Consider the following 12,230-nt stretch of genomic DNA (forward strand, 5'->3'; position numbering starts at 1 on the left):
CATAGAAAGACTTGGAAGGGGAGAAGTGGTCTGAGACAAGCGAACCTTAAAAAAAAGTTAAATTGTTATATTCATATGAGAAAATATGTTTATAACTTCTCTCCATTACATGTTATTTATCTACTATGCACTATTTTTCATAGTGAATGCCTTGCATAACCCACTAATTCCTTTGTGCTCAAAAGTGGTTCTAGCAATTTTTTTTTTAATACTGAGTTTTAATTTAAGAAGCCATACCCCTAGAGTAATAAGGCTTGTCAGAGTACGTATTAGCAGGTTACTGGTGCAGTTTTCAGGTGCTCGAAGCCACTCTTCCTTCTGCCCTACAAGCTGTGGTTTACTAATATACTTTGATGAAACCACAGGAGTATTTTAAAATGTAAATTTTACTCATTATGTGTGCATTCAAAAAATTAATTTTTTAAATAAAAGAAACTTCTCTCTTTTGTGGAACTCAAAACAATGTAATGGCTTTTGTTCAAACTCCCTCCTGAAAAATAAAATTCACCTTTTGACTAAGGTCAAGTATAGAACATTTCAGCCCCAAAGGATAATTTAAAGAAAGTTTGTTCAAGGGAAAATAAGGAGCTTAAATAGACATGAAAGGAGTTGGCATGCCAATGTCCAGTAGCAAGGGCTGCATTCAATACTGGACACCACACTACTAATGGACAAGATGTTTATCAGTTTAGGTTCAAAGTCTGCAAGCATCAGAGGGGTCATGCTTACTATCCAAAGTAGTCCCATGATGCTATACCCTCAATAGTGTGTGCAGGATAGGACCTTAAGTTTGTACGACCCATTTCACCTTGAAGAAACCTAATAACTAATAAGTACATTTTTGCTTTTGAGGTAGTGAAGGGTTCTAGCTACTATTACAGTATAGCATATTTAAGTTTTACATTGTTGCATGACTTACCCTGACAAGTGCATCATCTATGATGTGATCACGTCTCACTTTGAGTCGCAAATATGGGTTCAACTGCTGTCCTTGAACTAAACTGTAGAGCACAGTTATGCGTCGTTCACTGTACATGCGGATTCTATTGTCATAATACAATCCCAGGTTCTTGGTAACAGCATTCAATATAAAGGGACATGTCATAAAAGAGAATTTGTTTTCTGTTTCTACTTTGAAGAAAGTGTAGTCTTTGTCCATTTCTAGAACATCATTCAGTGGTTCATTAATAAATTCTTCAAAAGGGATAAGTGGTTTTCGGCAATCTATAGTTTTTACACCAAGCTCAGTTTCCAGTGGGTCCACTCGAGGCCCTTTCTTATTTCTTCTTTCCTCACCCAGAAGCTCTTGAAGAGTTAATTCACTGGATTCTGGGAGGGGCTCTTCATCTTCCTCTTCATTGTGGTCTGTGTCCACATCCCCTCCGACTACATTTGCATAGTAAACCATTTTCAAGCACTTTGAAGCAGCAACAATGGCATCATCATCATTCACTAGATTCCGACTGTTGAATTCATTGCTTATGACTTTGTAGGTGATAAGCTGTTGAAATGTTTCCATCATTCTCCGAATCTGCTCTGCACTGTACTTAGACCACAATCTGACTAGTTTTGCTTGAGCTGCAAGGGGTAGCTTGCTCATTGCTTTGCAAAACAAAGGCAGAGCCATTTCCAGATATTCAGGGCTATGAAGATTACCATTCTCCATAACAATTACAAACAAATTCAGATAGTTAGGATCCCGAGAGTACACATTATGGTAAGTCAAGTCACATTCTACATTAGGTGACAAGTACACAAGTGCATTTAAAAAGGCAGTTTCTATTTTTTCGTTAGAAAGTAATCTACTGTAGACCCGTCTGACTGCTTCAATATCTACAGATACTTCATCAGGGCCTAATTTTTGTAGGTTGTTATCTCCTTGTGTGTTGTCACCTACTCTTGATGAAGATGATGATGATGCTCCGGAATCTTCCTCCATCGCAGCAGCTGAACAGGCAGCTTTTTCTTTTTCATCTTCATCCTTATCTTCATCCTTTCCTTGAAGAGACTTCAGCTCTTCCTTGGTATGCTGCTTGGCTTTTCTGAAACTTTGTACCAATGCCTCAGCACTAGAAAACACTCTCCCAATGACACGGATTAGAGGAGAATAGTCCTCTTTCTCTCTACACAGTTCAAGAATTTCATCTACCTTCTCTTCTGTTAGGTAAGTCACATCTATAAAGTTAAAAAAAGAGACCACACTTGAAATTTACTTGATACAGTAAATACATTCACTTTTTATCAAGTTGCAATGATATACACAATTTTTTACCACCACCTCACATCTAATACCTCCTACTCTGACATTGTTGAATGAGTTTAAGACAAATTTACTTTGTAATTTCATTAACATGAAGAAACAAACTCATCAATTTGCAGTATCTATCGTACTCGAATGTTTTACTCTTTACTTCTATGGAGCTCTGTGACCTAGGAGTCAATTGCAATGATGAGAGCTTTGCAACAGAATTGTAGGAAAAATGAAATACATTTGGTAATATATAATGGTATTATATCCTGGAAACAAAGTCAGTAAAATGTTTAAATGTGTAAAACTTTAAAAACCTTAAAGCATGAAGACCAACCCATCAACGTACTTGGTAAAACTGCCTCCATTTGATGTTATAGGACAGGATACCATTGTTTTAAATTAATCTTTACACAGTTCTTAAACATCTGTTGATCAAATGCCCATTAAAGTAACTAAGCTGAAAATTACTAAAAGTATGGTCACTGCTCAGTAGCAACTATTTACTTTAAGGTACCATAAGAAATGTTAACTTTTTTAAAAAAATAGATTCTTCACAAGAGAGCTAGTCAGTTGTTTATTTTATGATACAGTAAATGAAGGATAATATAGTCATTTATAGTAGCAATTTCTGCAACAGTTTCAAAAAAATCTCATGAATATGAAACATAACATGTCTGAAAAGCATTCCAAAAAACCAATATATAATCAATATCAATCTCAGAAATTCATGCTGCAATGTATATGACATACATAACCGGCCTTGAATCAAAGGGGTTCTTCTGTATGTGCTGGGCCACTTTATTAGTTAAAAAAACTCTAGTAGGCAACCTTAAGAATATCTGTTAATGTTAATTCAAGTCTACACAAGTTGATTTTTAAAAAGGTAGTTTCAGTGGGTGCCAAACTGTGATTCTCATAGATACGAAAAAAATCTTATTTTGGTGAAAGATTTAAGATTTATCCTTTTTCCTCTTTACTGTTGCTGCTTTTCTCTCCATTCCTTCAGAAGCCCTTCTGAGGCCCTGATCTTGCAAACAGTTAAATTGTTTGTAAGTTACTTATAAATTACTTTACCTACACCAATCTCATTGATTTCAGTGGAATTACCTATGTGCATAAAGTTACTACCATGCCTAAATGTTTATAGGATCAGAACCTAAAAAGGTTAACAGATCCAAAAGTTAGAAGGGACCATTGTGATCATCTAGTCTGACCTCTGGTATAACACAGGCCAGAAAACTTCCCCGAAATAATTACTTTTGAACTAGAACATATCTTTTTAAAAAAGACACCCAATCTCGATTTAAAATTGCTAGTGATGGAGAATCCATCACAACCCTTGGTAAACTGTTCCAATGGTTAATTATCCTCCCTGTTAAAAATTTACACTTCATTTCCAGTCTGAATTTATCTAGCTTCAATTTTTAGCCATTGAATATTGTTATACCCTTGTCTGCCAGACTGAAGAGCCAAATATTTATTCCCCATGTAGGTACTTATAGACTAATCAAGTTGCTCCGTAACCTTTTCTTTGTTAAAATAAACACATTGAGCTCCTTGAATCAATCACTATAATGCATGTTTTCCAAACCTTTAATAACCCTCATGGCTCTTTTCTGAACCATCTCCAATTTATCAACATCATTCTTGAATTGTGGATGCCTGAACTGGACACAGTATTCTGGCAGCAGTTGCACCAGTGCCAAATATAGAAGTAACAATCTCTCCACTCCTTCTCAAGATTCTCGTTTACACATCCAATGATTGAATTAGCCCTTTTGGCCGCAGTATTGTACTGGGAATTCATGTTCAGCTGATTAGCCACCATGACCCCTAAGTCTTTTTCAGAATTACTGCTTCCCAGGACGGAGTGCCCCTTTTTGTAATTATAGCCTACATTTAGCAGTATTAAGACACACATTATTTGCTTATGCTCAGTTTACCAAATGACCCAGATCACACTGTATCAGTGACCTGTCCTCTTCATTATTCCACTCTCTCAATATTAAGTCACTTGCAAGCTTTATCAGTGATGATTTTATGGTCTCTTCCAGATCACTGATAGAAAGTTAAATAGCATAGGGCAAAGAACGAAGCCCTGTGGGATCCTACTAGAAACCCATCTGCTTGATGATGATTCCCCGTTTACAATTACAGTTTGAGAACATCCTATCACTTTGCAAGTTTTTAATCCATTTAATGTGTGAAATGTTAATTTTATATTGTTCTATTTTTTTAAATCAAAATATTGTGTGCTACCAAGACAAATGTCTTACAGTAATCTAAGTATATTACAGCAACACCATTATCTTTATCAAACTTGTAATCTCATCAAAAAGATACATCAAGCTAGTTTTACAAGATCTATTTTCCATAAACCCATGTTGATTGGCATCAATTACATTACTCTTCTTTAGTTCTTTATTAATCGAGTCCTGTATCTGCCACTCCATTATTTTGCCCAGCATAAATGTCAGAGTGACAGGCCTATCATTACCAGGGTCATCCTGTTTACCCTTCTAAAATATTGGCACAACATTAGCTTTGATCCAGTTTTCTGGACCTTCCCCAGGGTTCCCAGACTTAGTGAAAATCAACATTAGCAGTTCAGCAAGGTCCTCCGCCAGCTCTTTTAAAACTCTTGGGTGCACGTTATCCAGATCTGCTGATTTAAAAATGTCTAACTTTAGTATCAGGGGGTAGCCGTGTTAGTCTGTATCTACAAAAACAACAAGGAGTCTGGTGGCACCTTAAAGACTAACAGATTTATTTGGGCATAAGCTTTCGTGGGTAAAAACCTCACTTCTTTGGATGCATAGAGTGAAAGTTACAGATGCAGGCATTATATACTGACACATGGAGAGCGGGGAGTTACTTCGCAAGTGGAGAACCAGTGTTGACAGGGCCAATTCAATCAGGGTGGATGTAGTCCACTCCCAATAATAACTACTTTAGTAGTTGCTGTTTAACATCTGTGATATTATGCCCCATATTCTTCATAGAAATATTGTTATGATTTGAATATGGCATAACTAAGATGTTTTATGCAAGACGGGTCATGTGAGGTATCACTGGAAAGGTTATGATTTACTGAATGTGATTATCCAATTTGTATGCATGCATCATTTCTGTATCTGAAGTTAGAAATATTGACTATGTAATAATTACAACCATGTGTATACTTGGGGAATGCTCACCAGACAGTATGCAATCAGCCTGGATGGGCCATTAGGAAGGACAATAGGACTTTGAAGATACTAATCTCCCACCTTCCTGAGAAGTTTCCTGGGATGCTGCTTTGACACTGCAGGGTCATGTGATCATGTTACTTGGTACAGGTTACCATCTTGAAATGCTGGTACTTTTCCACGGGAAAGGGGTTGGAATCAAACTAGGAAACAAAGCATTCCCGCCACATGCAAATCCTATTTAAGGCTGGGGAGTGAGTTAATCTTGGCTCTTCTCCACTGCCCCCCTGCCCAAGAAGGAAGACTGCTAACAACACTTGAAGAAACAAAGGAACTAAGCTGGGGGAGGTAGGGACTAAGCCCAGGTGAGACAGACCAGATCATCAGAGAATGAAAAATGGAAATTTAAATTTCTAAGGAATATGTTGCAGACTTAAGAAAACTGGCAAAATATAAGGATTACAGAAGTGTGGCTGTGCAGAAAAACCAAACTCCAATTTTTCTAATAATCTGTGGAAGTTCATATAGGAACAATGTTCCTGAAAATAGAGGAAGGACTCAGATCTTTAACTTCTTGTCCATGTGGAAAAAAAGCAGACTCCGCTCATTTGCATAAAATTTTGCTAAAATACAAAGCTGTAGTACTGAATGTACTAGAAAGTAATTCCATTAACTACAAGTATACTTTAGGTTTGTTGCAGCATACATCTAGAAACCAAATTGTGATATAAAAAGAAAGTGATAGTCAACTATCTCAAATATTTTCGGTTCTATGCCACATGATAAGTTTCATAAACCTGGTTTATGAAGTACTAAATTCACTGGCCCTGGACTACAGTGGTTATTAGCTGGACTGTATAACAAATTGATCATTTTATGATAGTGATTATTGTTGAAATATACTGCATTTCAAATCTCACCCACTTCCAGCAAGAATATATGTATCATATTCTTCCATGTTAACACCCGAAAAACATAATAAAAAACATATTTAATGCATGTTTCTGACCAAATAGCTTGCATTCCAGGCACTTAACACAAGTTTTATAGCTTCATACCCTATAAGCACAGTCCAACTGATGTGTTTATATCTTGGTAACATTACCAGTGACATAGGAACTACCATACCAGACCAGTCCAATATCCTGTCTCTAATAGTTATCAGCACCAGATGCAAGAATTCACATAGCGAACAATTACAGAATAAAATGACCACAGGAAAGTTTCTATCTCCTTCCTATATATTAGTGCTAGACATATGTCCAGAAGTATGAGGTTATAGATTCCTTCCAAATTTTTTCACCTTCGCCTTCTCTCATGCAATTATGGGTCGTTCACATTACCCATATAAACAGATGACGCTTTTCAAAAAAAGTATTTTTTTGAAGCTTGGTCTCGATGTTTTATAGCAATGAGTTCCATTTGTGTGTCATGCACAGTATTTCCTTCTATCATTAAGTGCGTTTGCCTTTCAATTTCATTGAATGTTCTTGTGTTATGAAAAGGGCAAATAAGATCATCAGATCCATCACTTTTGCACCATTTGTTATTTTGTCTCTATCCTATCCCTTCTTAGGAGTTTCCCTAAGCAAAACAATCTTTTCAATCTCTTTATATGGAAGCTTTTTCTGACCTCTAACTATTTGTCACTCATCTCTGGACATCTAATTCTTTTTTTTTTTTGAGAATGATCAGAACTGAATACAGCATTCCAGATGAGAGTGTGCCATTGATTTATATAGTGGCATTATATTGTTTTCAGAAATATTTTCCAGCGCCTACTTTATACATCTTCACGTTTGCTTTTTTGAGTGTCATTAAACATTGCATAGAGATCTGCACTGAGCTCTTGACACCACCACCCAGATATTTTTCCCTGCATGGTCACACTTTTTAGGACCCAGCAATATGAGTAGTTCAAGTTATTTCTACCGAAGTACATTACTTTGCATTTTCAACAGTGATTTATTTGCTACTATTTACCCATTTATTTAGTCTCGTTACATCTTTCTTATATTTGTCTCATTTAACCTCCACAATTGTGAGCCATCTCCAAATTTTGTCACCTCATCATTCATCCTGTTTTCCAGATCTTGAAAGTATATATATTAAACAACAACAGAACATGGGACTTCGGGATACCTCATTGCCAATCTTTTGCCTTGTTAAAAACTGACCGTTTGTTTCTACTCTGTCATCTGTGCTAGATGTTCTGTTCTTGCAGCGAGTTGTCCATGAGCAGAAAGAGTATGGTGCTAAGGCCATGGTCAGTAGCAGCAGCATAAAGCACCATCTCAGAGAATTTTTGGCAACGAGTCAGCAGAAGTTCTAGCAGTAGTTGCCACAACTACTCCCCTGGTTGCTCTTGGAACACTGCTAACTCCTTGGAGGGTTGCTCCTTTCTCTTGGGCTGACTGAAGAGACAGAGGCTGATGTGACTCCCTTCCTGAAGTGATCTGACCAAAAGAAAATGGTCTCTCTCCTTAACAGCAAATGAAACAAAGGTCCCACACTTTCTTCTATGAATTGGGGCTGCAGCTTTGAGAGACTGGCCTGAGTTGGGTTTATGGTCAGTAGCACAGATGGCTAAGGCAAACCCAGATGGTTGTTTAACAATGGACTTGGTGGGCTTTGTTTGGGGAAGCTGTTGAGCTTTTGGATTTAGTCACTTCAAAATTGCTGTTCAGAATCAAATGTAATAGCAGGTTGCTTACCCTTTTCCTTGGCATTCTAAAATTTGATTGCTATTTCCCCAGCACTGCAGCTGCAGAAGGACCACTGCAGTAATTCAGGATTTCAAATTCCTCAGAAGTAAATTTTGGTTCCAAAGCTAGTTGGGAGCCTCAAATGGACTTCAGAAGTTTTTTCCTCTAGGCACTAATGCTCTGCAGAGGATGGTCAGTCTGTCCAAGCAGCTATGGAGACAGGTCAATACTGGCAGGTTCTGCAGTGGTTGGGGCCTAGCCTGAAGCAGCGACTCACAGGATTGGTCTGCCTCCAGAGTTCCAAGGAAACCATTGTCTAGAATCTATGCACATAGCTGTGAAGTAGAAGAGAAACTAAAAACACCCTGTTAAATATAGAAAGATTAAAGACAGATTATTAGACAGAATTCCCTCTCACCACAAAAATGCAGAAAGTGACACTTGCAACAATCACTCTGTCTAGATCAGGGGTCGGCAACCTGCAGCACGCATGCCAAAGGCAGCACGCCAGCCAATTTTTACTGGCATGCTTCTGCCAGCCGGGGTCCCGGCCACCGGCCCCGCTCAGCCCGCTGCCAGTCTGGGGTTCTGTTGGGGGGCTCCTGTAACTGTAAAATTTATTACTGGAACGCGAAACCTTAAATTATTAAAGACTTGGCACGCCACTTCTCAAAGGTTGCCGACCCCGGGTCTAGATGTTGGTTCACTTTCCCCAACCCTGTAAGAAATTAGGGGCCAGGTCCATCTCTCACTATGGTCTTGTATATAGTGCCTAACAAAAATAGTCCCCAATCCTGACTGGGGCCTCTAGGTGTTGTAACAATACTATAATACAAACAGGATGGTACACTACAGGTGCAATACATCCCTTTATCCTTTGCTAAAAAGGTTATACCTTCCTTTTAGTTAATTGTTAGTATATCCCAACTTGCATGTCTGCACAACCTGTTGCAACAGTACCTTAGTAATACTAATTTTGGAAATATGATGGGCAGCTCCACAGTTAAAGGCTTTGGGTTTTTCAGTTAATGTGGGATTTCAGTCTTTGCTAGGGATGGAAGTAAAGTATTGGTCATAACCAAAGTTACACAAGTCACTCGGAGTACAGATGTAATTTTCTGGAAAGCCAGAAGTAAACAGGTTCAACTGTTAAGTGTTCAAAAAAGTATGAAGTGACAGTTTTGGGATGTTGTATTTTTTTCAGATCTCTAAATTACAAATGAATTTGTTTTAGCATACGTTTTAGCTTTTATAGATGTAGGTCTAAACAAGATCTTTCCACAGGACAGGTATTTTTTTTTCCGTTAACAACCAAGGAATTAACATTATACATCCTTAGCTGTTTTTTTTGTTTTTAATTATGACATTAAGCAGGCAAATTTCTGTGTTTACTGTAGCAACCTTATCTGTAAGTTAATGATTTGCGTGTGTGGAATATCAACAGGCTCAGCACAAAGCCACACTGTAAGAACTGGCTGGTTTTCTGGAGTTTGGCCATAAATCCTCCTCATCCTAGTACCAAAGGAAGGTACAATTCAAACCCAGACTCTAGAATAGACTCTATTTTGACTGGCCCTTCCTCACCCAAGCTTGAAAACCATGAAACCAAGCTGGCCCTTTGACTGTTCCTTTCCTCCTTTACCTGTCTGTTCCCAAACACAGAATTCAGAGGCCAAAAATGAAAAGGTACAATCTTGAGAATCTATTCAACTGAGGAGTCATGTGACTAAGCAGTAAACTGGCAGTACTGAAGCATCCGTTACATTAGCACATGACAACACTAACTTTTGAAATTTTAAGACAAAAGAAAACATGTTTCCATAGTAACCTAATCCACCCATATATTTTAGCAGGGATGCGATGAATATCCAGTTTGAAATCAATTCTGGACATGAATCCAGCCCTTTTGTAGTATTTGTAAAAATCTTATTCTAAAATGCAGCCCAAATACCGAATACTTAAATAGTTATGTAGCAACAGTCATGGCCTGGCTTTTCCCCTCCACACCAAACCTGCAGCTCTCTCCCACTGAGAGCCTTAGGTTCCCTTTCCAGCATTTTATCCACAGTGTTTGAATTCAATGCTTTCTCCTTCCACATATAACCCCATCTTTTTCTCCAGAAATCTCCATCCAATTTCCCGCAATATCTAGCCTACTCCAGTACAGTTCTCTTTCCCATACAGGCTACCAGTATCCAATCTAATAATAGTTAGATATTCATAACCACTACTTGCTATCCAACAATTCTGAACATCCTAATAACCAAATCACTAGTTTTTATTACAATATCTGCCTCCAACCCAGAATCCTGTATAACTGTTCACAGATTATTACCTAGAGTTGTAATTTTAGATCTATATACTGGACATGAGAAAAATCTACAAGCTTCCAACACCACCATTTTTAGGAATTTTTATTTTATAAAGATTCTATAATGCCTTACCTTTAAAGTCATCTCTCGGGCCTTGCATTTCCTTCTTGTTCATTTTTCTGTCAGTACAGGAGTTGTTATGGGCACCTTTGGAATTGTTTTCTAGGTAAGATGAGCTCGTTCCTTTCTTGGAGGGATGAGGATCACAGAGTTTTGCATTAATCTTATAAAGCTCGAGGGCCTTAATGGCTGCTGCATTGTTATCCATACGGCGAAAAGTTGGACAGGAAGCACAAAATTCATTTGTGCAGGCTTCATTTCCACAGCCCTCGGTTAACTGGTGGTAGTAGCGTTCTATTAGATGTTTTGCAGCTGCTCGCTTCCTGTACCAAACATTCAAACAGTAAGCACAAGGATTAGTACGGCTTTCACATACAAAGCTCATTCAAATTATCATCAAAGCAGAGATTAGTCAGACACTAAAATAAAACACTTCTGAATCAAAGGATACGCATTAGGAGATTTTGAAAATGCAGGATTCTCATTTTGACAAAAAAGTATATTTAACGCACAATTTAGTTGCAGGTCATATGTAAACTGAAAGAGAAGAAGGTTTTTACCATGTTTCTCCATCACTAAAAGTTCTCAGTTCTACATTCAAATGTAATACTTATGTTTACTATGAAAATTCTGCTGGGGGAAACTAACTCACTCAGTTAAAACTGAGGTATAAATTAACTGAAGCTAAGTATCGCGATATTCCAAATCTAGAATTAGTCTTCTGTCACGTTACAGGCAACATTTCACTTGGTTAGCTGATCAACACCTTGCGTAAGCACTTGCATGACACTGTCACACAATCTGAAATTTTTTTGTAAGTTTATGTTTCTTGTAAGTTTATGTTTTATTTTATAAAAATGCTAGAGTGACATTAAGTCTGTCCAAGCTGAAAAGCACCCCTTGATTAATTTAGGACCCAATCCTGTTAGGTGCTGAGCATCTTCTACTCCCATTGAAACCAGCGAGATATAGATCCTTTAAAAATTACATTTCCATTTTTACAGCATTCCAGGAGCAAAAACAGAACCCTGTCCTATGTTTATTTACTTAATACTCAGAGCAATTACACTGCTGAGAATAAAATAAAAGAGAAGCTCAAGCCTAAAAGACTATTTCCCCTGGCTCAAATAAGGCATTTGAACCCCTGACTAGTCTTTCACCAGATCTTCCCTTCTCTTTTTTTTCCTAATTATATTTGGTGGTGCAGTACTTTCTAAAACAGATACTAACCTAGTGCCATGTACTGTTTCAAAGATACAGCTGCCTCCTTCTCCCTGGTTTCTTTTTGAAGTGGCAAGCTGCAAAGAGGAAACTCATCTGAGCCTAGCACTGTCAGTAACAAAAATCCTGTAATTGGGCAATGAATGATACAGATACATCTAGATACAAAGCTGACAGAGAAAATATGTTGTCACCAGCACTGGCAGTGCACCCAGAACAGCTGGAGAACGTCACTGCTCTACACTGAAATAAAAACTTGAGAATCTGCTTCCACGGCGTGTCTGCATTTCATCAAAGTGTGAATGAGCAAGGTTCTATTTTATATTTTACCATTTAATTCTACTTATTCCTTCAAATAGTTCTGTAAGGCATTATAATCCTTCCTAGAGTTTTACACTTGTGTAACAACAAGATTTAAATAAAACATTATCCA

The 12,230-nt window shown here is 37.7% G+C and overlaps 1 protein-coding gene across 2 annotated transcripts in view; it reads right to left on the reverse strand.

Annotated features, from left to right (window-relative positions):
* Positions 1–12,230, reverse strand: part of LOC113406196 (ubiquitin-protein ligase E3A-like) — a 96,100-nt gene that overhangs the window by 26,351 nt on the left and 57,519 nt on the right. For both annotated transcript variants that reach the window (XM_026649395.1, XM_026649391.1), the window contains 2 exons: positions 10,589–10,899; positions 920–2,175 (listed from right to left, as the gene is read on the reverse strand). In XM_026649395.1, the coding sequence (XP_026505180.1) occupies positions 920–2,175; positions 10,589–10,899 (1,567 nt within the window). The remainder of the gene's footprint in view (positions 1–919; positions 2,176–10,588; positions 10,900–12,230) is intronic.

Source organism: Terrapene carolina, unplaced genomic scaffold (assembly GCF_002925995.2).
Source record: "Terrapene carolina triunguis isolate 2854851 unplaced genomic scaffold, T_m_triunguis-2.0 Scaffold23, whole genome shotgun sequence".
Taxonomy (NCBI): domain Eukaryota; kingdom Metazoa; phylum Chordata; order Testudines; family Emydidae; genus Terrapene; species Terrapene triunguis.